Source organism: Pristiophorus japonicus, chromosome 8, assembly GCF_044704955.1.
Source record: "Pristiophorus japonicus isolate sPriJap1 chromosome 8, sPriJap1.hap1, whole genome shotgun sequence".
Lineage (NCBI taxonomy): Eukaryota > Metazoa > Chordata > Chondrichthyes > Pristiophoridae > Pristiophorus > Pristiophorus japonicus.
Genome location: NC_091984.1, coordinates 225,541,503 through 225,567,508, shown reverse-complemented (window position 1 = coordinate 225,567,508; position 26,006 = coordinate 225,541,503). Strand labels below are relative to the sequence as shown.

The 26,006-nt window shown below is 48.1% G+C and overlaps 2 protein-coding genes across 3 annotated transcripts in view; both read right to left on the bottom strand.

The window, feature by feature from the left end:
- The window catches only part of crybb1 (crystallin, beta B1), a 60,902-nt gene extending 35,807 nt beyond the window's left edge, over positions 1-25,095 (bottom strand). The window contains exon 1 of one of the 2 annotated variants that reach the window (XM_070888016.1): positions 25,053-25,095. The gene's annotated coding sequence lies outside the window, so the exon portion shown is untranslated. Of the gene's footprint in view, positions 1-4,146; positions 4,199-25,052 lie in introns of those variants that run through there. The other variant, XM_070888017.1, reaches the window with a different exon arrangement.
- On the bottom strand, positions 5,679-25,273 carry LOC139269041 (retinol dehydrogenase 12). The gene is made up of 4 exons (XM_070888015.1): positions 25,053-25,273; positions 14,843-15,085; positions 9,161-9,463; positions 5,679-5,962 (listed from the first exon to the last, which is right to left on the bottom strand). The coding sequence occupies exons 1-4, from the start codon at positions 25,171-25,173 to the stop codon at positions 5,700-5,702; spliced, it is 930 nt and encodes a 309-aa protein (XP_070744116.1). The 5' UTR covers positions 25,174-25,273; the 3' UTR covers positions 5,679-5,699.
- Positions 25,274-26,006: the final 733 nt, after the last annotated feature.

Below are 26,006 nucleotides of genomic sequence, written 5' to 3'. Positions count from 1 at the left end.
GTGACTGAACAGTCCAATACGGGAATTACAGTCTCTGTCACAGGTGGGACAGACAGTGGTTGAAGGAAAGGGTGGGTGGGGAGTCTGGTTTGCCGCATGCTCCTTCCGCTGTCGGCGCTTGTTTTCTGCATGCTCTCGGCGACGAGACTCGAGGTGCTCAGTGCCCTCCCGGATGCTTTTCCCCCACTTAGGGCGGTCTTTGGCCAGGGATTCCCAGGTGCCGGTGGGAATGTTGCATTTTATCAGGGAGACTTTGAGGGTGTCCTTGTAACGTTTCCTCTGCCCACCTGGGGTTTGCTTGCTGGGTTCAGGTAGCCCAGATGCGGCAATACATTCATCCCACAGGTACTGTGTAATCAGCATAAGCAGCGACTTTGTACACTTTGTAAAGGAATGTACATTGCTGTAAATCTGTGAATGTATATCTAAATGCCTCATACTAAGTAGATGTGAATGTACCTGTATTAGAACATAAGAACATAAGAATTAGGAACAGGAGTAGGCCATCTAGCCCCTCGAGCCTGCTCCGCCACTCAACAAGATCATGGCTGATCTGGCCGTGGATTCAGCTCCATTTACCCGCCCGCTCCCCATAACCCTTAATTGGTTAAAAATATAAGAACATACAATAGCATTAAGAAGTATGTGTGTACGTAAACATACATGTACGCGGTATGGTAGCATAGTGGTTATGTTACTGGACTAATGAGCCAGAGGCCTGGAATAATGATCTGTGGTCATGTGTTCAAATCCCACCATAGCAGCTGGGGAATTTAAATTTAGTTAATTAAATAAATCTGTTATAGAAAGCTAGTCTCAATAATGGTGACCATAAAACTACTGGATTATCGTAAAAACCCATCTGGTTAACTAATGTCCTTCAAGGAAGGAAATCTGCCGATATGTGACTCCAGACCCACAGCAATGTGGTTGACTCTTAACTGCCCTCTGAAATGGTCTAGCGAGACACTCAGTTGTATAAGGCGACACACCACCACCTTCTCAAGGGGCAATTAGGGATGGGCAATAAATGCTGACCTTGCCAACGATGCCCACATCCCGTGAACAATTAAATAAATACGTACGACAGCTTCATAAATATACTTCTGAATGGAAAGCTATATCTACAATAACTTCAGAAAAAGTAAATGTACTTTCCTGAGAACCAATTAATAAAAGCAGGACCCTAACCTAATTCGTGTGCTTTAAGATATATAACACAGATCTGGAAAATGTACATTTTTGTAATATAGGTGATTTTTTTTTGCTGATTTGATATTGAAACCTAGCTCTGTGGTGGCATAAGAAAGATCCAAAGCTTCATTAATTACAGTCACTTATGTAAGCAATCGCAATCAGAGCATCCATTTTGCACACATCCAGGACCGACAGGCAACAGCGACATGGATGACCTTGACACCAAGAGAACTCAAGTGTTCTTTGAATATTGCCATAAGATCTGCCCTGAACAGGCAGGTGAAGTCTCGGTTTAGCATTTCAGCCTAAGGTCAGCACCTTCAACAAGACAACACCTTCTCAGTTTCTATTCCTGAAATGGGGCTTAAACCCACTAACGTTGACTCAGCCGAGGTTTTGGAGACAGTACTGAAAAGATTTACAGGAATGGTTCCAGGGATGAGGGATTAGAGTTACGTGAATAGACTGGGAGAAGCTGGGGTTGTTCTCCTTGGAGCAAAGATTGAGAGGAGATTTAATAGAGCTGTTCAAGATCATGAGGGGTCTAGACAAGAGTAGATAGAGAGAAATTGTTTCCAATGGTTGAAGGGTCAATAGCCAGAGGGCACAGATTTAAGGTGGTTGCAAAAGAAGCAAGAGGCGACATGAAGAGAAACTTTTTTTATGCGACGTGTGATTAGGATTTGGAATGCACTGCCTGATAGGGTGATGGATACAGATTCAATAGTAGCCTTCAAAAGGGAATTGAATACTTGAAGGAGAAAAAATAGCAGGGAAATGGGGAAAGAGCGGGGGAGGGGGACTGACTGGATCGCACTTCGAAAGAGCCGGTACAGACTCGATGGGCCGAATGGCCTCCTTCTGTGCCCTAAACCTCTATGATAACGCTCCTATGAAGCGCCTTGGGACTTTTTACTATGTTAAAGGTACGATATAAGTGCAAGTTGTTGTCCTTCTTGTTGTTGTAGCAATTACACTTTGTAGTCTTAAAAGGCACAGGTGCAGGTACAAATTAGCAGAAGTCGTCAGCATAGTGCATTACCTGGTATAATGCATCACGAACATGCCACAAACATGTCAACGGTTAAGTTGAGACAAATATGCTTTCATCTGGGTTCTCATTTACTGCAAAGGTCAGCAGTGTAAGGGGCTCATTGCCTCATCCTAATTCATACACTGAGTTAGCTGTCTTCAAAGGAAATGAATTGAATCCTGTAGCAATTGGCAAACATTTGTGCCTCTGGAGATGTGTTTATAAGATGAGGGTGATGGACATAAGTGTGTTTTCAGGGCTGTTTGGTATAACTAATGCTTGGAATGCATGTATGAATTAAAGGAGGTTTAAGATATGTTTCAAATGAACCGGTGGGGCAGGGAGGTCAGTAGAATTTACAGCACGGAAACAGACCATTCGGCCCAACTGATCTAATGCCAGGGTTTATGTTCCACACCAGCCTTCCCCCACTCTTTTTACTTCATCTCACCCTACCGATATTTACTTTCATTCCTTCTGCCTCATGTACTAGAAACATAGAAAATAGGTGGAGTAGGCCATTCGGCCCTTCGAGCCTGCACCGCCATTCAATGAGTTCATGGCTGAACATGCAACTTCAGTACCCCCTTCCTGCTTTCTCGCCATACCCGTTGATCCCCCTAGTAGTAAGGACTACATCTAACTCCTTTTTGAATATATTTAGTGAATTGGCCTCAACAACTTTCTGTGGTAGAGAATTCCACAGGTTCACCACTCTCTGGGTGAAGAAGTTTCTCCTCATCTCGGTCCTAAATGGCTTACCCCTTATCCTTAGACTGTGGCCCCTGGTTCTGGACTTCCCCAACATTGGGAACATTCTTCCTGCATCTAACCTGTCTAAACCCGTCAGAATGTTAAACTTTTCTATGCGATACCCTCTCATTCTTCTGAACTCCATCTAGTTTTCCCTGAAAGGCATCTGTGCTATCGCCCGACCCACTCGCTGTGGTCGCGAGTTCCACACTCCAACCACTCTCTGAGTAAAGAAGTTTCTCCCAAATTCCTGACGGGATTTATTATTGTACATTATAGTGTAGTATATATTTATTAGTCTTATGGCCAATGTTCATTTATTTATTTTGGTGCATGGTGTAGGATGTGCGGAATTACTCCTCGCCCCGTCCAACAGTTGAGAGAGTTCTGACCCATGGTTGAACAGACTACTCGAGACAAAGATTTCAGGGTGACTGTTTCTGTACTTAAAACCAACAAAGGATTACATGTAAGCACAAGCATATGATGACCCATACCCATCCTCCCGAGGGGGTAACTTCCGTATCGCATACTTCGTGACTAACTCCTCCAACGTCTAATCCACTGTTGGTTCCGATCGGGTCCCCATTCGGCTGCCAAAATCTGTAGGACATACAGAATTACCCCTCGCCCCATGCAACAGTTTATAGGGCTAGAGTTTTGGCTTCAGTGTCGCCGAGTTTCTCGGCGGTACAGCTGTTTTTCCCACCCGGTGAAAGTTTCCACTTAAGTTTCTTCATGGTATCACCACATCTGAAGACGCCCGCCGGGACCAAACCGCCGACATGCAACGCCAAGAACAACCGCCAGGGAGTAAGTTTGGCCTCAACCGCCGTCATCCAGATTGCCGAGGGACCCGGCCTGTAAAAGCTGTAAGGGACTCTGCAAAGAAAGGTCAGTTAACGGCTATTTACATTTTTTTTAATTTTAAAACAGCGATTAGGTTTAAAACTGTCTTGGGAATGCTTTGTATGTTTTTATTTTTTTTTAATGAAATTTTTAAAAAAGTTTTCCCCCCTCCCTCGGCCCAACCGCAGCCTCGGACTAAATTTTAGAACGTACCGTCCATTCCGGTAACGACCGCCCATGTTGCTAACTTTCCACTTACCTGCCGAGAAAACTGCCGGCAATGAGTGTGCAACGCCCATTTTCGTTTCACTTACTTTAATCATAAAAATGGAAATTCTCGCCAGCTTTTCTCGCCGAACGTTAGCGGTTCTTCTCACCTGGGCAAGCGGGCGTCGAGGGCCTTTCGGGAAAGTCTGTCCCATAGAGTTTCCGTGGTGGAACAGGCAACTCGAGACAAAAGATTTCAGGGTAACTGTTTCTTTACTTAAAATCAACAAAGGATTACAAACAAGCACAAGCATACATACATATGTACGTACGTACCAATGTCAGCGAGTGATCAGTTCGGCAGTGACTAGTGCTCCTTAAACTGGCAACCGATCGAGTTGCCCGACTGCAGCAGCCCCAAGTGTCTTTGGAAAGCACTTTTTATCCCCCAAAGCTTGGCAGGCCGCCCACAGCGTACGTATAGCAATTGTTCCTCTTGTGTGCCAGTCCGTTAGTCAGCGGGCCTTCAAGGCCAGTTACCCCAGGGTCTAGAACCCTTAAGGTCTGCTGCTTCCTTACCTGTGATTGGCAGTTTTATTCCTACAGGGTTGACTTCAGCAACAAGTCTCTTGGCCTCCCAAAGCATGCTGGTACATTAAATTTGGTCAACTTTAAGCTTAGTGAAGTTACATCAAGTTTTCACAGTGCATTCTTACAGTGGCCCCTTCAAAGGGACTGCGCAGCCCATTCAACGTACTGCGGATGCACAAATTTTCCCATTTAACAGACGGCGAGCTAGCTGTGCAGGAGCTCCAGGGCGCTTTGCGGCCACGAACATTGATCGTTTTGGACTCTCCCAAAAGTGAAAACATCTTCTCTACGTCTCACCCTATCAAACCCTTTCATAATCTTAAAGACCTCTATCAGGTCACATCTCAGTCTGCTTTTTTCCCCCAGAGACGAGAAGCCCGGACTGTTTCCTGATAGTTCCTGGCTGGTCGATGATCAGCCATGATCTTATTGAATACGGGAACATTATTTCTCGTCTTAATTCTTTTGAAAGGTAGGGTTGTCGTGGAGCCAAGGAACTACAGAGGGGGAAAAGAACGGTAAACTTGTTCAGGCTGTGGAACTGCAGGATCATTTAGCTTCTGCATTCTGTGCAAGTTGCCCTCGGGTGATGGATGTGGCAAGACAGAGGATGTTACATTAAATTGTCAGAAACTTAAACCGTTTAACTGGATACTCCAGATGAATGTATAGAATTTGTCCAACATCTTTCCTACTGTTAACTGGAAGTAATGTCTGTAAGGCAGACCCAAGTATATCGCAGGCTGAGATAGATAGATTTTTGGAGTCCAGGGGAATCAAGGGATGTGGAGATCGGGCGGGAAAGTGGAGTTGAGGTCGAAGATCAGCCATGATCTTATTGAATGGCGGCGCAGGCTCGAAGGGGCCGTGTTGCCTACTGCTGCTCCTGTCTCTTATGTTCTTAAATAAAGAGGCACAGAGAGATCAGATTGGAAGAGAGGCAGAACCACGGGCTGAGAGAGAGCGGCAGTGGGCCTTTTGAAAGAGATAAACGGTCATGGGCAAAGCTTGAGCTGCAACAACATAAGAGCATAAGAACATAAGAACTGTTGGAAGTAACTGGCAACTTTTATGCTTTTTGTCCGACTAGTTGTTCACTGGTCTCCCACAGCTTCTTGGCTACACCGGTGTCCGCTGCATGGCACCAGAGCTGCGCCGGCCGGCAATTGCTGAAGAAACCACCATTATGCTGGAGCACTTGGTCGGACACGGCACAGTGGACCGAGGTCTGTGCCCCCGCTTCATTCGAGATGAAGAACAGGCACACAATGGGGCACATGACCATCCTGATCAGGAAAGGCTGGTTGCTCAGCAGGTTGGTGGAAACATAACCTTAAAACAAGAATGAGTTCAAGGTGAATCTATGTCAAAACCGACAACAATAAAATACATCATCGGCCGAGCTGTGATTTATGCTTCAAGTTAGGAAGCAAGCAGCTACAGAGTATCTCGGTGGGACCGAAAGCCCCTATTTCCCCCCGAATACCTCGCTTTCAGCGCAGTCTGAGATGACGCATGCGGGGTTAAAAGTTCAAGCAGCTTTTCTAATGAGCGTGGATTGTAAATTAGGTCCAACATCAAAGGAGAGAATGTCTCCTCAGGAAAGCCATTCGAATCTGGCAATTTGCTCACCTGTGTGTTATAGCAATAAAATTCATGGCAAGAGCTGATTGTAGCAATAAACCAATGTCAGGATGTTGAGTGGCTGGTTATTTAGTTTACATTGTGATTCTGTCAGTGTTTGTATGTACTTTTGATGTAACATGATTTATTGATAGTATGTATGGAATATAGAGTTCAAAGATCTGATTTTGTTTAAGAGATGTGAGCGAACACTGTTTGAGCAGAGACACAGGAAAACGGAACGTGCGTGTCTCACACGCAGCGAGCATGTATTGGTTTTGCAAAGTGTGTGTCTCTGTAGCTTTCATACTGGTCTTTGTGTAATATGAAGTTTAAATAAAGACCTGATCCTATCATTACTGCAACTGAATGTGTATGTAACCTGACGTTTAAAGCAACGAAACGAAAAAGAGCAAGAAAGCAGATACTCGGCCTTTCAAAACAAATCCGATTAGAATTATAGAATGAGCCAGCACAGAAAGCAGTTCGGCAAGCTTCAACTAGGCTGTTCCGTGCTTACCCGGCCAGGAAAGCAGTCTGTACATACACACACATCTCCACGAGTACAGCTCTGCCTTCGGCCATTAAAACCTCAAGTTCACTGAGGATTCTGCAGTCTCTTGGCATTGCACACAGTTCGACGTTGGTTCAGTAAGTACTCAGGATATCCCAGCAAGCGCTTTTTAAAAAAAAAATAGCGGGTTTGATTCTGCACGAGTTATGCCCCAAGCAATGTTAGGCCCAAGTGTGGAGGCTGCCTCCTTCATTGAGACCGAAACCGTACGTTGTGTATCGATGAGAGTGCTACCTAGTGCCTGATGATGCCAACGCGGCAATATATTGCGCCTCTAGGTTAAACTCAGCAAACGAGATACTGGTCCTTTCAAAACAAATCCGATTTGAATGATACAGCGCAGAAGGAGGCCAATCGGCCTGTCATGCCTGTACCGGCTCTTTTGAAAGAGCAATCCAATTAGTCCCACCCACCTGCTCTTTCCCCCCCCCTGAACCCTGCAAAGTTTTCCTTTTTAAGTATTTATCCAATCTCCTTTTGAAAGTCACTATTGAATGTGCCTCCACCACCCTTTCAAGCAGCGCGTTCCAGATCATAACCACTTGCTGCGTTAAAAAAAAATCTTCCTCGAGTTCTTTTGCGAATTATCTTAAATCTCTGCCCTCTGGTTACAACCCACCCACCAGTGGAAACAGTTTCTTCTTATTTATTCTGTCAAATCCCGCTCACACGAGACGTCCATCCAACTCCCTGGCATCAGATTCCTCGATTCCGTGCCAAATTAAGCTGTTTTTGTGCCTTGATTTCTTGCCCACAAAGAGCAGCATTGAACCTGCTCAAACACGTTTCAAGTATAACCCTTCCAGGGAGCAGAGACTGAGTCTGGGGTCCCAGCGCTAAGGGAGGTGTTGCACACCTCTCTGGGCACGTTAGGATGGGAAACTCCCGAGCTAAAGAGCTGGGCCGGGAGCGCTCCGAGAGACGCCTGGGGGAGGGGGAGGGGGAACCTAAAAAAAAAAATCCCACAACATTCCCAAAACATTGCCCACGCCACCACAACACAAATCATAAAAAAATTAAAAAGAAAAAAAATCAATCGCACTTACCTCAGGAGTCCATTACCTATCTCTTCGCCGACGGGGTGGTTGAACCGCCCGGATTTCCCAGGATGTCACCGCGAGCACACTTCCAGCCGGGCGGGACGGGTAAGAATCAAAACTCGCGCCGGTGTCACAACCAGGGGTGTTATGCGCCGGGCACAGCTCTTCCGGGCGGTGCTGCTCCGTGTCGCCGCTAAAGCGGACCCGAGGACCGCCCGCCCAGAACACTTCACCGCCGCCATTGCCGCTGCTCCGGGGCAAACAAAACAGAACGCAGAAGACCCGAAAATCCAGCCCATTCAAGAGCTGGATTTTTGGCTCATTGCCGCCTCTGTTTTCGCCCTCATATCATAGGCGGTCCCTCGAACGATGATGGCTTGCTGCCACAGGACTTCACAGATGTTTCAATGAAGGACCCGATGTTCCAGGTCCTGAACTCCAATTGAGGGGGTGGAAGGTGCCTGTGGGTGGATTTATTTAACGTGCGGTGACCGTTGCACACCAGCCACCCACACGGGGCTCGGCAGAGCTCGGCCTTTATCCAGTGGCAAGGGTTAACCAGGACGACTGGAGACCTGCCCTGCTGCACGGACCTAGTGCGCGCACATATCGCAGTGTGGGCTGGGCCCGTGCTGCCCCTGGGCTCTCGCCTCGGTTTTCGCCCCGGAGGGATGGTAATGGCGGCGGGAATCATTTCCGGGCGGGCGGCCAGCTTCCAGCGGCCCCGCCGGGACATTCGGTGCCGGGTTTTTGCGGGGGCGCGGAGCAGTACCGTCCGGGAGATGCGGGCCGGTGTGCGACACCGTCTCGATATTTGGTTCACGCCCGACCCATGGTGCTCCGTAGCGCCCTCCTGGTGGGACCGCCTGGGAATGCGGGTAGTCCGAGCTGTACCGGCCGCAGTGAGGGAAGGAATGTCGACCTGAGGCAAGTGTAATTGTTTTTTATTTTTGCGATTTATGTTAGCGTGGTGTCAGTAAAGAATTGCAAATGTTTTTTTGGGGGGATTTTTTTCCCCACGGAAGCCTCTCTCAGGGCGCCCCGAGGCCGGCTGTTTACCTCGGGAGTTTCTGTGGCTCAGCCGGCCTAGCGCCCTGAGAGAGGTGTGGAACGCCTCCCTCCGCGCCCCGCTCCACACTCGGGGCCCGGCTGCTGAATCTTGCGGCTGGAGACGCAAACCATTTCCCGGCGCAAAAGTTACTGCTCCGCCCGGGTTAACGCCGCAACAGAGGCGTGACCGAATCTCCACCACCAATACTCTGTTCCAGAGCCTTTGCGGAAAGTGTGATTTACCTGGGTGCAGAGAGAACGCAGCAACACCGGTTCCTTCCAGTCGACGCGACAATTCTCGGGTGAACAGAATGTTTGCCAGCTTACTGCTGCTGTAAGAGGCGAAGGGGCGGGAAGCTGTTCTGAATCGGGTGAAGTCCATGGTTGCCATCCGGTAGACGTCTGAGGAAACATTTATCACACGACTCGGGGCAGATTCCTTCAGGCGGACAAGCAAAAGTGTGGTGAGCAGAAAGGGGCCAAGGTGATTCACACCAAAGCACGTGGCAAAACCGTCCTCGGTCACAGTGGAACAGGAGCTAATTCCTGTGGGAAACACGCGTAAAACAATTGCAGATCTTACACAAATGTCGGCACACTCAAGACTGTCACCTGAACAAAACAGACATATGTGTACACCGAAGATAAAAGAGCTGGAATAAAGACTTGCATTTATATAGCGCCTTTCATGACCACACAACGTCTTAAAACCCTTTACAACCAGTGAAGTACTTTTGGAGTGTAGCCACTGTTGTAATGTGGGAAACACAGCAGCCAATTTGCAGACAGCAAGCTCACACAAAACAGCAATGTGATAACGACCAGGTAATCTATTTTTTTTTGTTATGTTGACTGAGGGATAAATATTGGCCAGAACACCAGGGATAACTCCCCTGCTCTTCTTCGAAACAGTGCCATGGGATATTTTACGTCCACCTGAAAAAGCAGATGGGGCCTCCATTTAACATCTAATCTGAAAGACAGCACAGCACTCCCTCAGCACTGCACTGGAGTGCCAGCTGAGAGTTATGTGCTCAACATCCTGGAGTGGGACCTGAACCCACAACCTCCTGGCTCAGAGGCAAGTGTGCTACTCACTGAGCCACAGCTGACGCTGTAACGGAAAATGGAACAAGTCCGATATCATTTAGAAGTGAAAGAATAGCTGCCCTCTATGTGGATCCTTTCATCAGAGCTGCAATTTCCAGATGGTGCCCTTCATCCAGACAAGACATTAACCCGTCTTGATTTCAGTAAGTAGCAAGCTTTGAAATGCTCTGCTCATTTAAAGATGAGATTGGGTAATCAGTGGACCAAATTTGGGCAGTTTCCCAATTTAATTAATGGTTCTGCCTTTTGCTCAAATAATGTTTTCCCTTGCAAAGTTTTGGACATACAGAAGCGTGAATTATTCATCTCCTGGATACCCACCAGTGCATTTGTGGCATCGGTTTTCTGCTGTTAATTGGATGCGAGTACAAAGTCATTTGTCCTGGAAAATTCACATCAAGCGGATAGTAGAAGAGCTATATTTGACACTCAAAAGGGTTTAAGAGCCGGGGTTTTGAAATAGCAGAGTTCTTTCAAAAATTGATGATTGAACTGAAGAGTTCTGGGCTGCGGGTCCTCCCTCGGAGTGATTGAAAATGTGATCAGGAGAGGACAAAGAGAGGGTCAATTGCCACTTACTGCTCACTGCCTTTTGCTGGCATGGACTGGTCCAAATGTTTCTGTGTCGTATATCCTATGTAATCAATAGACCACAAAAAGAACTCTCTTCAAATTTTTTCAAACAGATTTTTCAGTCTTACAAAGAGTAATTGACCAATTTTATGGCTTGTTTAGATTACATCGGATATACGGCACAGAAACAGGCCATTCTGCCCAACCAGTCCATGCCGGCGTTTATGCTCCACTCGAGCCTCCTCCCATCTTTCCTCATCTAAATCTATCAGCATAACCCTCTATTCCCTTCTCCCCCATATGCTTGTCTAGCCTCCCCTTAAACGCATCGATACTATTCGCTTCAACCATTCCCTGTGGTGTAGCGAGTTCCACATTCTCACCGCTCTCTGGGTAAAGAAGTTTATTCTGAATTCCCCATTGGATTTCTTGGTGACTATCTTGTATTGTTTTGTACTTTTTTGTTTTTGCACCTCATGTTGCTATTTATTTGTAAATAAAATAATTGGTGTTTTAGTCTGTAAATCACTGTTTGATGATGATGGTACTACCCACCATTTCAGAGAGAATGTGGCCGGATGTGAAGAAAGATTGCTTTAAGTCCGCTAAGCAAATGATAACAGTGGGATTATTAGCTCCTCAAAAATACACCACTGTCAAGACAAGAGTATCAAAAAGGTGCAGCTTCTGGGTCCCACGGGACAAAAGCTCCGATTACGGAGCTAGTGTGAAGACCGTTAGGGGAGAAGCCACTGCAAAAAATGCCCAAAGTTAACAAAGGCACAGACTGCACCTCACCCCTCCCATGTTCTTGTGGTTTATGCCTCCGGGAGCACTCAGGGATTCATTCGTGCAGACGTCATTCTCCAGCAAGTGTATAAATATGGTGCTTATCCCCAACCCCGACAGGGTAAACAGAGAGAAAAAAAAAAACAGCAAAACTAAAGGAGGGTCCGAGTAGTCTCAAGTAGTCACCAAATTCTGTGATTTGGTGTTGAAGAATAGAACACATCTGGCAGGGGGGGACAGGGGGGGAAGCCAAATGCTCAAATTCATCCGTACGCTTCCTCTCTCCTCAATATTGGATGGTTGACTAATACAGGGGCTGGTAACTGCATGAAGGGCTTGAGTTAAGCACAGGTAAAAGTAGCTCTTTCTTGTTCAATAACTGCCCTTGTCTACTCCTTTCATTGGGTCTCACAACTTAAGTTTCTAAAGTGGCAGTCGTAACTCAGTGGCTAGCCGCTGGGTCAGAAGGTTGTGGGTTCAAATCCCACTTGAGCATAAAAATCTAGGCCGACACTCCAGTGCAGTGCTGAGGGAGGTGCCCTGTTGGAGGTGCTGCCTTTTGGATGAGACCAAGGCCCTGTCTGCCCACTCAGGTGGACATAAAAGATCCCATGACACTATTTGAAGAACAGGGGAGTTCTCCCCAGTGTCCTGGCCAATATTTATCTCTGGTCATTATCACATTTCTAATTGTGGGAGCTTGCTGTGCACAAATGGCTGTCGTGTTTCCCACATTAACAAGTGACTACACGCCAAAAGTACTTCATTGGCTGTAAAGCGCTTTGAGACATCCTGAGGTTGTGAAAGGCGCTATATAAATGCAAGTCTTTCTTTTTAAATCTAACACGGAGCAGTTTTGAAAGGGCCTCTTCCTTGTGCTTGAATAGTTCTTCTGCCTTCTTGTGAGCCACTCCATGACACTCTGGAGGATCATGAGCTACTCACTAACTTGGCTTTCCCACACTCGTGCATCCCATGCTTGCAACAAGTAGGGCGGCGATTGGTCGCTGGTAATACTGGCCAAATAGCACATTTTATGGACCAGCCTTCTGGGTTGAAGAAATTTGGGGAAAGAAGTATAAGTACAAAGAGGCCACCACCTGTTATTTTCCAGAGATGGTGCCTGAAGGACATCATGTATAGCTCTATTGAACCCTTGCATGATGTATTGGGAATGATCCTGAGCCATCCTGGATTTCCTCATTCCTTAAAGCAAAGAAAAAGACAGACTTGCATTTATAAGGCGCTTTTCATGGCCACTGGACGTCTCAATGCACTTTACAGCCAATGAAGTACTTCTGGAGTGCAGTCACTGCTGTAATGTGGGAAACTCGGCAGCCAATTTGCGCACAGCAAGCTCCCACAAACAGCGATGTCATAATGACCAGATAATCTGGTTTTCGTTATGTTGATTGAGGGATAAATATTGGCCAGGATACCAGGAATAATTCCCCTGCTCTTCTTCGAAATAGTGCCATGGGATCTTCGACGTCCACTTGAGAGGGCAGTCTGGGCCTCGGTTTAACGTGTCATCTGAAAGATGGCACCTCCAACAGTGCAGCGCTCCCTCAGCACTGCACTGGAGAGTCAGCCTGGAATTTTTTTTGTGCTCTGCAATGACGCGACTGTCGAGATTGCTTCCCGATTAGAGTGGAGTCATTTTGCACATCAGGAACCATTCCTTCAGAATCACTCTCGATACAATGTTGGCTACTTTTAACCTTGGTGAAATCTGCCCATATAAACTTGGTAAAAACATTGCTGAGGACCGAGATATTTCCATGTTGCAGGATCAAAGATGGTAAAATCCTTGGCCACCCAGTCGAAAGGCCTGAAATCCACCAGATGTCCCATCAACACTCAGATCTTGCTCTGGAACTTAGACAAGGCACAGCTGTAGCTTCTTGACACATTCCCCCAAGTATTTATGCTTCCCAGGTCCAAAACATTTACTGCTCATATGGTTCACTGTGCATTCAGTGACCCATCGGCCCATTTGATCTTGCAAGCTCTCCAACATCTGCTCCCTCAGGCATCAGGCTTACTGGTAACAAACGGTGGCAGAGTCCCCCCCTGCAAGTGGGCATCCTGGACAACTCCATACACCAATCCATCAATTCCCAACACACAATTCCAATGCTTTAAGAGAGTTGAAGTCTCGGAGAACAAGTCTTGCCAATCCCGCTGAATCAGCGATTCCTTTCTGTCCCAGTACTTGGGAAATCCACAAACTGTGGCATCAGTCCTTGTCCCTGGTGATACCAAACATCAAAATCAAAAGCACCTAGCTGCTGCCACCCATCTGTGCTCAACAGTTCCCAACCGAGCTATCAAAGGCAACTTATCATTAGCACAGTGAACTGACACCTCTGCAAATGTCCATTTTAGAGCCACAAGGTCTAACTTCATGCTGCTATACTTTGGTGTTATTCTTCTCCATGGAAACAGCAACTAGCACAAGGGATAACACACCAAGCACCTTCCCAGCACTGAGACAGGAGTTATTGTTTATTTGCTGATCATGTGCCATCTCTTGGTTTGGTAATTGAAGAGTTCCACGACACCCAATATCTTTGCCTGCTTGCAGTCCAGAACGCAGCTCTCTCAGGAGGATGTAAAAGATCCCACGGAACTATTTCGAAAAAGAGGAGAGTTATCCTGTGATAATCAAAGCGCTTTACAGCCAATGAGGTACTTTTGGAATGTAGTCACTGTTGTAATGTGGGTAATGTGGCAAGCTCCCACAAACTGCAATGTGATAATGACCAGATAATCGTTTTTTGTTATGTTGATTGAGGGGTAAATATTGGCCAGGACACCGGGGATAACTCTCCTGCTCTTCTTCGAAATAGTGCCATGGGATCAGTGACTACACTTCAAAAGTACTTAATTGGCTGTAAAGCACTTTGGGACATCCTCAGGTTGTGAAAAGCGCTATATAAATTCAGGTCTATCTTTCTTTATGGGATGCTTATATGCAATGACTGATTAGGAAGTAGAAAGTACTTACGCTTTCGAAATCCCATGAAAAATCCGATGGAAAATTTTACTGCATGGTTTACATAAAGTTCGAGGAAACAGTCGGCTAATCTCAACAATGCTGCCCCCACAATTTTCTCCCCTCTACCCTTAAGGCACCGGCACCTCCTGGGTTTGGTTCCACAAGCACCGAACCAAACTGGCCATTTTTCTTCAACAGTGAATGCGACCAAGATATTTCACCATGACGTATCGCAGGGAAACCAAACGCCATTCTCTCCAGACATCTGCTCCTGCTCATTTCTCTATAAAGGTCACTGGACAACAATTTAAACAAGAATCTGGGCTGATTTTTACCCTCCCTCTAGTTAATAAGTTCAGCTCTGATGAAAGGTTATCCCTGACACATTAACCTGTCTCTCTCTCTCTCTCTCTCTTTCAGACATTTCCCCAGTTCAGTGTTGACTGACTGACCGGCGTTATTAATTAAAATATCCAATCGCTTCTCCTTCTCCAAGAAGTCCCGACAGAATTCCCTTATGGACCGTAGACTGGAGAGGTCGAGTTTCCTGAAGTGCACGTTCATGCTACGACTCGCCTGCTGGATATCCTTCACCGCTGCCTCTGCACGCATTGCGTTGCGACACCCAATAATGACCCGCGCTCCCCGCCTTGCCAGGTCAATGCTCGTCTCTTTACCAATTCCAGAGTTTCCACCTGCAACATTTAACAAAACACGATTGTCGGCATCAGTAACTGAAGTCACAAGCGGAAGTTAAGAGAGTTGCTCTTGCTTTCACTGAAAAGAAAGAATTGGATTTATACAGCGCCTTTCATGACCACAGGACGTCTCAAAGCACTTTACAACTAATGAAGTACTTTTGGAGTATAGTCACTGTTGTAAAGTGGGAAAAGGCAGCCAATTTGTGCACAGCAAGCTCCCACAAACAACAATGTGATAAATATTGGTCAGGACACCAGGGATAACTCCCCTGCTCTTCTTCGAAGTAGTACCAATCGATCTTTTACATCCTCCTGAGAGAGCAGGCAGGGCCTCGGTTTTACATCTCATCCGAAAGACGGCACCTCCAACAGTGCAGCACTCCATCAGCACTGCACTGGGATGTCAGCCTAGATTTTGTGCTCAAGTCCCTGAGCCCCCTGAACCTAAACCTACAACTTTAAGTCAGAGACGAGAGTGCTACCCACTGAGCCACCAGACTGAACGGTGAGTGACTCGTTTCAACTTTATACTTTCGAAGAGAAGTCTCAAATTTGCTTCTGGCAAATTATGGCGAAAGTTTCAAATACTGCACTGGGGACGATTAAAAATTAGAAAGTTGGGAGTAAGAAAGGAAGCTGGATGGAAATTTTTCACCCAAACAGCGATTGAGTTGGGGATTAAATACCAATGAAGTCTCTGGCTCTTCACAGCCTCGATCCTGAACTGAGCTTCAGACCCCACTTCCTCCCCACCACAAAGACTGACTGCCTCCATCTCCATAACATCGCCCGCCATGGCCTGAGCCCATCAACCAATGACATGCTTGCCCTTGTCACCGCCAGACTAGAATGTGCTTCTGCACAGCCTCCTATCCTCATTCTGTAAACTATAGCTCATCCAAAACTCTTGTCACCCGTATCTTAGCTTGCAGCCAAAGGGCATGGACGCTGTTGGGCAAGAACATCGGCGGGGCCCAGGTACAGCAGGGGAGCGGCGAGAGATCGTAGCGGAGGTGCGGCGAAGGAGAGTACGGGGCCCAGAAGAGCTGAGGGCCCCGGGGCAGCACGGGCCAGCCCACACTGCGATATGTGCGCGCACTGGGTCCATGCAGCAGAGCTGGTGTCCAGTCGTACTGGGTAACCCTTGCCACTGGATAAAGGCCGAGCTCTGTCAAGCCCGCGTGGGGGCTGGTGTGCAATGGTCGCCACATGTTAAAAAAATCCACGCACAGGCATCTTCCACCCCCTCTAGTTCAGGATTGGAACATCGGGTCCTCCATTGAAACATCTGAAAACTCATGCGGAAGCAAGTCAGCCTCGTTCGAGGGACCACCTCTGATGATGATGGTCGTGGAGCAAGTCTTGCTCTCCCATCAACTGTCCTTGATGACCTACATTGGCTTCCTGAACTCCAGAATTTAAAATTCTCCTGCTCACATTTAACTCCCTTCATGACCTTGCCTCTCTCTAGCTCGAAACCCCCTCCGGGCCTACAATACCCTTTCCCCCTCCTCCAACCTCTTGTGCATCCTCATCTCCCTTGTGCAGCTCGCCCCCTCAGTGCTCAGGCATCATGCTCGGAAATTCCCTGCCGAAACCCCTCTGCCTCTTCACTCTCCATCTTCATGACCCTCCTTAAAGCTTCCAGGCGCCCCCTCCGAATCTCTCATCCTTTGGCCTGACATCCATTTTTCCTTACGCCTCAGTGAAGCACGTTGGAACATTAAAGACGTTATACAAGTGCAAGCTGCTACTGCATACAATTAGACGTGCTATGTTACACCAGGTGTGCTACCTCCAGATGGTACAAAAATCGAGAATCAACTGTAACTCGGAACAATTACAAATGTTTGTAAACTTTCCAGATTGTTTCAGAGTCACGCCTCCGTAAAGAAACGTTGTGATCTGCCATTGCATAAAGACAAACAAACCTTTGTATACTTTTGGTTTCCCTGCAATGTAAGTGATGGAGATACTGGGTGCATTAACACTCAAGTTATAACCTGCAAAAGTGCCATTGGACTCTTGGTTGTATCCATGTACTGGACAAGGCTGTTAAAGTTTAATTCTCACAGAAAAACAAATTGCAAAATGTGGTCCCGAAATCACTGGTAAGCGTCTACTCATTGGAGTTTAGAAGAATGAGAGGTGATCTTAATGAAACGTATAAGATTCTGAGGGGTAGATGCAGAGAGGATGTTTCCCCTCGTGGGGGGAGTCTAGAACTAGGGGGCATAGTTTCAGAAAAAGGGGTCGCCCATTTAAAAAAGAGAATGAGGAATTTCTTCTCTCAGAGGGTTGTGAATCTGTGGAATTCCCTACCCCAGAGAGCTGTGGGGGCTGGGTCATTGAATATATTTAAGGTGGAGATAGACAGATTTTTGAACGATAAGGGAGTCAAGGGTTATGGGGAGCGGGCGGGGAAGTGGAGTTGAGGCCAAGATCACATCAGCCATGATCTTATTGAGTGGCGGAGCAGGCTCGAGGGGCCAAATGGCCTGCTCCTGCTCCTATTTCTTATGTTCTTAGTAGCCCCACGTAATGAAATTAAAATTCAACTTACATAGTTACCAGAGAAGAGTGGCCCATGTTCTACGCCTTTGACCTGTTGACTTTTATTTGTGGGTGGAAAATTCATGAGGATTTAAAAAAATAAATAAAAGCAGGCCTACCAACTCTTCTGCATCGGGTGGAATATCTTCAAGAGATTGCGATTTTCCACCCTTGCACCTCATGTGCAGGCAACATTTATTTCAGTGGCTGGTCATTATCACATTGCTATGTGGGAGCTTGCTGTGCGCAAATTGGCTGCCGCGTCTCCTACATTACAACAGTGACTACACTCCAAAAATATTTCATTGGCTGTAAAGCGCTTTGAGACGTCCAGTAGTCGTGAACGGCGCTATATAAATGCAAGTCTTTCTTTTTCTTTTTCTGGTGAGCAAGTGATGGCTGTGTCGGCAGTACTATCCCAACACCTACTGCATCAGTGAAAGCCCCCTTTTAAAACTACACGCTCTGGAATAGTGGACTGTACCTTCTGCCTCAAGAAAACAAGAAAATTCAAGTGTCAAGAAAGATGGAAAGTAGAGCTGACTGTATTAATGCCACTTGGCTATGCGCAGCCTGTCAAACACACACAGTTTGCTATATTTAACCATGTTTATGCTCAAAGAATGAGGCACATGACAGAAAATCACTCATTGTCCAATACAGACAGATCCGTAATAATGAAGCCCTCTCCAACATAAAAGGAACAGAAGTGGGAACAATAGACATTTAAAAAAAAGATCTTTCATGTCTGGCTTACATTCTAGAAATTTCACTCAAAAGCCAGACTCTCTAATCCTAAACCAGACAGATGGTAGCCTTAAATGTGAGAGTTACTGTAACCTTTACCATTCTAAATCGAAACCTTTAGAAGTGAGGGTTGTATGACTTGCAATAAAACTAGCCAAACAGCTTATGCATGTCTAAAGGGCGACTACATATGATTTTGAGCAGCCATTACAGAGAGGTGTGTAACTTCTGATATAAATGGGCTCCTTTGCCTCAGCAGTTGGTAGCACCCTCGCCTCTGAGCCAGAAGCACTTTGAGACGTCCAAGTCTTTCTTTCTTTCAGAGTTGAACGAACACTCTAGCCCGACACCCTTGCTTTCTGCCTCACAACGTACTGTTTCATTTTGACACTATGCCTTGACATGTGGCCTCTGGTTTACACCTCTTCAGAGCTGTTGGTTGGTTGAGTTTACCAACCGCAAGGCGGGTCTCAGAAACAAAGAGGAGCAGTATTTTACAACACACAGTGACCGAGTAAGTCAAGTATTACATGAAGTTTCAGGGCTTTTAACCAGTGCTTTGGGGATTGCATGCAGAGAGAGATGCACGCGGAGCAACAGTGCAAGGTTTAAGTCAAAAAGTGAAGGCTTTTAAGGTGTGTAGAGAAGTAGCAAGTTGGCTTTAGGGAGGGAGCTCCAGAAAGTAGGGGGAGGGAAGGGGTGGCGAAGGAGGGGGGGGGGGTGAAGAGAAGGGAGGGGGGGAATGGAGGGAAGGGAGGGGGGGAATGGAGGGAAGGGAGGGGGGGAATGGAGGAAAGGGAGGGGGGGAATGGAGGAAAGGGAGGGGGGGAATGGAGGAAAGGGAGGGGGGGAATGGAGGAAAGGGAGGGGGGGAATGGAGGAAAGGGAGGGGGGGAATGGAGGAAAGGGAGGGGGGGAATGGAGGAAAGGGAGGGGGGGAATGGAGGAAAGGGAGGGGGGGAATGGAGGAAAGGGAGGGGGGGAATGGAGGAAAGGGAGGGGGGGAATGGAGGAAAGGGAGGGGGGGAATGGAGGAAAGGGAGGGGGGGAATGGAGGAAAGGGAGGGGGGGAATGGAGGAAAGGGAGGGGGGGAATGGAGGAAAGGGAGGGGGGGAATGGAGGAAAGGGAGGGGGGGAATGGAGGAAAGGGAGGGGGGGAATGGAGGAAAGGGAGGGGGGGAATGGAGGAAAGGGAGGGGGGGAATGGAGGAAAGGGAGGGGGGAATGGAGGAAAGGGAGGGGGGGAATGGAGGAAAGGGAGGGGGGAATGGAGGAAAGGGAGGGGGGGAATGGAGGAAAGGGAGGGGGGAATGGAGGAAAGGGAGGGGGGAATGGAGGAAAGGGAGGGGGGGAATGGAGGAAAGGGAGGGGGGAATGGAGGAAAGGGAGGGGGGAATGGAGGAAAGGGAGGGGGGAATGGAGGAAAGGGAGGGGGGAATGGAGGAAAGGGAGGGGGGAATGGAGGAAAGGGAGGGGGGGAATGGAGGAAAGGGAGGGGGGAATGGAGGAAAGGGAGGGGGGAATGGAGGAAAGGGAGGGGGGAATGGAGGAAAGGGAGGGGGGAATGGAGGAAAGGGAGGGGGGAATGGAGGAAAGGGAGGGGGGAATGGAGGAAAGGGAGGGGGGAATGGAGGAAAGGGAGGGGGGGAATGGAGGAAAGGGAGGGGGGAAGGAGGAAAGGGAGGGGGGAATGGAGGAAAGGGAGGGGGGAATGGCGGAAGGGAGGGGGCGTCTGTGTTCCAGGAATGGAGGAAAGGGAGGGGGGAATGGAGGAAAAGGGAGGGGGGAATGGAGGAAAGGGAGGGGGGAATGGAGGAAAGGGAGGGGGGAATGGAGGAAAGGGAGGGGGGAATGGAGGAAAGGGAGGGGGGATGGAGGAAAGGGAGGGGGAAGGGGGAGGGGCCTGGCTGGGCAGGGGGAATGGAGGAAAGGGAGGGGGGAATGGAGGAAAGGGAGGGGGGAATGGAGGAAAGGGAGGGGGGAATGGAGGAAAGGGAGGGGGGAATGGAGGAAAGGGAGGGGGGGAATGGAGGAAAGGGAGGGGGGAATGGAGGAAAGGGAGGGGGAATGGAGGAAAGGGAGGGGGGAAGAGGAAGGGAGGGGGATGAGGAAAGGGAGGGGGAATGGAGGAAAGGGAGGGGGGGAAATGGAGGGAAAGGGAGGGGGGGAATGGAGGAAAGAGGGGAAGGGGAATGGAGGAAAGGGAGGGGGAATGGAGGAAAGGGAGGGGGGAATGGAGGAAAGGGAGGGGGGAATGGAGGAAAGGGAGGGGGGAATGGAGGAAAGGGAGGGGGGAATGGAGGAAAGGGAGGGGGGAGGAAAGGAGGAAAGGGAGGGGGAATGGAGGAAGGGAGGAGGGAGGAGGGAATGGAGGAAAGGGAGGGGGGAATGGAGGAAAGGGAGGGGGGGAATGGAGGAAAGGGAGGGGGGAATGGACGGAAAGGGAGGGGGGAAATGGAGGAAAGGGAGGGGGAAATGGAGGAAAGGGAGGGGGGAATGGAGGAAAGGGAGGGGGGAATGGAGGAAAGGGAGGGGGGAACTGGAGGAAAGGGTGGGGGGATGGAGGAAAGGGAGGGGGGAAATGGAGGAAAGGGAGGCGGGAATGGAGGAAAGGGAGGGGGGAATGGAGGAAAGGGAGGGGGGAATGGAGGAAAGGGAGGGGGGAATGGAGGAAAGGGAGGGGGGAATGGAGGAAAGGGAGGGGGAATGGAGGAAAGGGAGGGGGGAATGGAGGAAGGGAGGGGGGGAATGGAGGAAAGGGAGGGGGGAATGGAGGAAAGGGAGGGGGGAATGGAGGAAAGGGAGGGGGAATGGAGGAAAGGGAGGAGGAAAGGGAAGGGGGAATGGAGGAAAGGGAGGGGAGGAAAGGGAGGGGGAATGGAGGAAAGGGAGGGGGGGGAATGGAGGAAAGGGAGGGGGGGGAATGGAGAAAGGGAGGGGGGAGGAAGGAGGAAAGGGAGGGGGAATGGAGGAAAGGGGAGGGGGAATGAGGAAGGGAGGGGGGGAATGGAGGAAAGGGAGGGGGAATGAGAAGAAGGAGGGGGGGGAATGGAGGGAAAGGGAGGGGGGAATGGAGGAAAGGGAGGGGGGAATGGAGGAAAGGGAGGGGGGAATGGAGGAAAGGGAGGGGGGGAATGGAGGAAAGGGAGGGGGGGAATGGAGGAAAGGGAGGGGGGAATGGAGGAAAGGGAGGGGGGAATGGAGGAAAGGGAGGAGGAAAGGGAGGGGGAATGGAGGAAAGGGAGGGGGAAAGGAGGAAAGGGAGGGGGAAAGGGAGGAAAGGGAGGAGGAAAGGGAAGGGGGAATGGAGGAAAGGGAGGGGGGAATGGAGGAAAGGGAGGGGGGAATGGAGGAAAGGGAGGGGGGGAATGGAGGAAAGGGAGGGGGGGAATGGAGGAAAGGGAGGGGGGAATGGAGGAAAGGGAGGGGGGGGGAATGGAGGAAAGGGAGGGGGAAATGGAGGGAAGGGAGGTGGGAAATGGAGGGAAGGAGGGGGGGAAATGGAGGGAAGGGGGGGGGAATGGAGGAAAGGGAGGGGGGGAGGAATGGAGGAAAGGGAGGGGGGAAATGGAGGAAAGGAGGGGGGGTAGAGAAGAAAGAGGAACCGGTGCTTGAAGCCACAACCTGCTGACTCATTGATGAGAGCGCTTCCACTGATTCAAGCCAAAACAAACCCCCGGCCACCACAATGGCGTGGCATCTCAGCCGTGGCTTGGAGGATAGAAATCTCGCCTCGGAGTCAGAAAGTTGTGTGCTCAAGTGTCACCTACAAATTTTGAAATTGTACTTCCGATTCCCAAGTGCGAATTGGTAAATAAATGTTGAAGAAGAGTGCTCCCAGCACCGATCCTTGTGGAACGCCATTCCCCACCGTTTGGCCACTCGACATCATTTCCCCTGGCTCATCACACCTACATTTTTATTCAAAGTTAAACAAGGCACATATTATACTTAACAGTTGTCCCAAACACTTGGTCATTTCACTTTGTTACTGAGTGCAAGCAAAGGGTGATTGAAACCAGTGTTAACCATGGCTCAGTGGGTAGCACTCTTGCCTCTGAATCAAAAAGTTGTGGATTCAAATCCCACTCCAGGGACTTGAGCACATAAATCTAGGTTAACACTCCAGTGCAGTGCTGAGGTAGTGCTGCACTGTCGGAGGTGCTTTCAGATGAGACATTAAACTGAGGCCCCATCTGCTCTCTCAGGTGGACATAAAAGATCCCATGGCGCTATTTTGAAGAAGAGCAGGGGAGTTTTCCCTCCGTGTCCTAGCTAATAGAAACATAGAAAATAGGTGCAGGAGTAGGCCATTCGACCCTTCGAGCATGCACCACCATTCAATATGATCATGCAACTTCAGTACCCCATTCCTGCTTTCTCTCCATATCCCTTGATCCCTTTAGCCGTAAGGGCCACATCTAACTCCCTTTTGAATATATCTAACGAACTGGCCTCAACAACTTTCTGTGGTAGAGAATTCCACAGGTTCACAATTCTCTGAGTGAAGAAATTTCTCCTCATCTCGGTCCTAAATGGCTTACCCCTTAGCCTTAGTTTGTGACCCCTGATTCAGGACTTCCCCAAAATTGGGAACATTCTTCTTGCATCTAACCTGTCCAATTCCGTCAGAATTTTATATGTTTATATGAGATCCCCTCTCATACTTCTAAATTCCAGTGAATATAAGCCTAGTCAATCCAATCTTTCTTCATATGTCAGTCCTGCCATCCCGGGAATCAGTCTGATGAACCTTCGCTGCACTCCCTCAATAGCAAGAATGTCCTTCCTCAGACTAGGAGACCAAAACTGTACACAATATTCAAGGTGTGGCCTCACCAAGGCCCTGTACAACTGCAGTAAGACCCCACTGCTCCTATACTCAATTCCTCTCGCTATGAAGGCCAACATGCCATTTGCCTTCTTCACCGCCTGCTGTACCTGTATGCCAACTTTCAATGACTGCTGTACCATGACACCCAGGTCTCGTTGCACCTCCCCTTTTCCTCATCTGTCACCATTCAGATAATATTCTGCCTTCGTGTTTTTGCCACCAAAGTGGATAACCTCACATTTAACTACATTATACTGCATCTGCCATGAATTTGCCCACTCACCTAACTTGTCCAAATCACCCTGTAGCCTATTAGCATCCTCCTCACAGCTCACACTGCCACCCAGCTTAGTGTCATCTGCAAACTTGGAGATATTACATTCAATTACTTTGTCTAAATCATTAATGCATATTGTAAATAGCTGGGGTCCCAGCACTGAACCTTGCGGTACCCCACTAGTCACTGCCTACCATTCTGAAAAGGACCCGTTTATTCCTACTCTAACTGCCAACAGTTCTCTATCATAATATATACTTATCCCTCAATCAACATAACAAAAACAGTTTATCTGGTCATTATCATATTGCTGTGTTTGTGGGAGTTGCTTGTAAGGATTGGCTGTAAAGCACTTTGAGATGTCCTGGTGGTCGCGAAATATACTATATAAATAAGAACATAAGAAATAGGAACAGGAGTAGGACATATGGCCCCGCGAGCCTACTCTGCCATTCAATAAGATCATGGCTGATCTGATCATGGACTCAACTCCACTTCCCTGCCCGCTCCCCATAACCCCTTATCCCCTTATTGTTTAAGAAACTGTCTATTTCGGTCTTAAATTTATTCAATGTCCCAACTTCCACAGCTCTCTGAGGCAGCGAATTCCAGAGATTTACAATCCACTGAGAGAAGAAATTTCTCCTTATCGCAGTTTTAAATGGGCGGCCCCTTATTCCAAGATCATGCCCTCTAGTTCTAGTCTTCCCCATCAGTGGAAACATCCTCTCTGCATCCACTTTGTCAAGCCCCCTCATAATCTTATACGTTTCGATAAGATCACCTCTCATTCTTCTGAATTCCAATGAGTAGAGGCCCAACCTACTCAGCCTTTCCTCATAAGTCAAACCCCTCATCCCCAGAATCAACCTAGTGAACCTTCTCTGAACTGCCTCCAAAGCAAGTATATCCTTTCGTAAACCAAAACTGCATGCAGTATTCCAGGTGTGGCCTCACCAATACCTTATATAGCTGTAGCAAGACTTCCCCCTTTAATACTCCATCCCCTTTGCAATAAAGGCCAAGATACCATTGGCTTTCCTGATCACTTGCTGTACCTGCATACTATCCTTTTGTGTTTCATGCACAAGTACCCCCAGGTCCCGCTGTATTGCGGCACTTTGCAATCTTTCTCCATTTAAATAATAACTTGCTCTTTGATTTTTTTCTGCATGACCTCACACTTTCCGACATTATACTCCATCTGTCAAATTTTTGCCCACTCACTTAGCCTGTCTGTTTCCTTAACTGCGAGTCTTTCTTTTTAAATCCTTTCTACAAGTGTCTCTCTCTCTCTCTCTTTGATGAGCAGGTCCGAACGATTTGCCTTTATCTCTGTCGCCAGTGTTTTAATTTAGAATTGTTTTCAAAAATAATCAAAAATGGGCTATTATATCATTGCTTCCAGAACTTGGTCAAACTTCCTCGGTGAAATGTTGCAAGTTGGAACAGAATCCCAATCCCCAGAGCCACGCCTTCATGAGGCCAGCTGAAGGAACTGAAAGGACTTCGACGAGTGAAGAAACTTCAATTAAAATCTCTCGCCTACCTGTAATGAGAACGGTCTTGCCATCAAGGCGCTTGGTTTCCAGGCAGTATCTGCACCTTCTGCAATACTTGATGAGAAGGAAAGAGAGAAGGGAAAGCACTACCACCACAAGGGTATACATTGTCTGCAGAACCTGCAGCGATCCCCTCCCCGGGGAATTGAACACCCAGTCCCCATCAATCACATTTAAACGTGTCTGTTTCGCGGAGGATGTTGCATATTACAACTCTGGTGGGTTTTTTCTTTGCAAATGTGTGATTGAATGCAATTGGTTCTCCCAGTCTGATGCCTTGTCCTTCAACCAATTAATGAGAGGCAGGTTGGTCTCGGCCAGTCTGCCCCTCACTGCCAGAAACCACCAGATCCGGAAGCGGTTGGGCTGGGTGGAAAGTTTAAGATCCGAAGTCGCATTTTGCACAAAAACTAAAATTTCGACTCTTTCGCTGAAAGAAAACAAACACACACAGAAGGGGGAAACTCCCCCTACTCGTCCCCCCCCCCCCCCCAAAGCGACAGTGAGTGTTGCAGTCCCGGACTGAGGGTGGGGGTCATTTAATCCCTGGGGAATTCCTGCCACTGGTTAAAAGCGAATGGAAATGTGGCAGTGAAGTCCCATGTCAGAATGAAACTCACCCGATCACTGGCAACTGTCCTTCCTGGTGACTGGGTTGGGTCTCGGAGCCACGAGGATTATCCTGGAATCTCCAGGAATTAAAGATTAATCGCCAGGACAGGGTTGGGAGCAATTTGGTTCAAAAAGCTTAGGGCATTAAAAAAATACATGTTTTTTTCTCCTCAGTTTCTTTTACAACAACAACTTGTATTTAAATAGCGTCTTTAAAGTAGTAAAAAAAAAGTCCCAATGTGTAGTATAACAACTTGTATTTATATAGCGCCTTTAACGTAGTGAAACGTCCCAGTGTTATGAGACAAATAATTTGACACCCAGCCGCA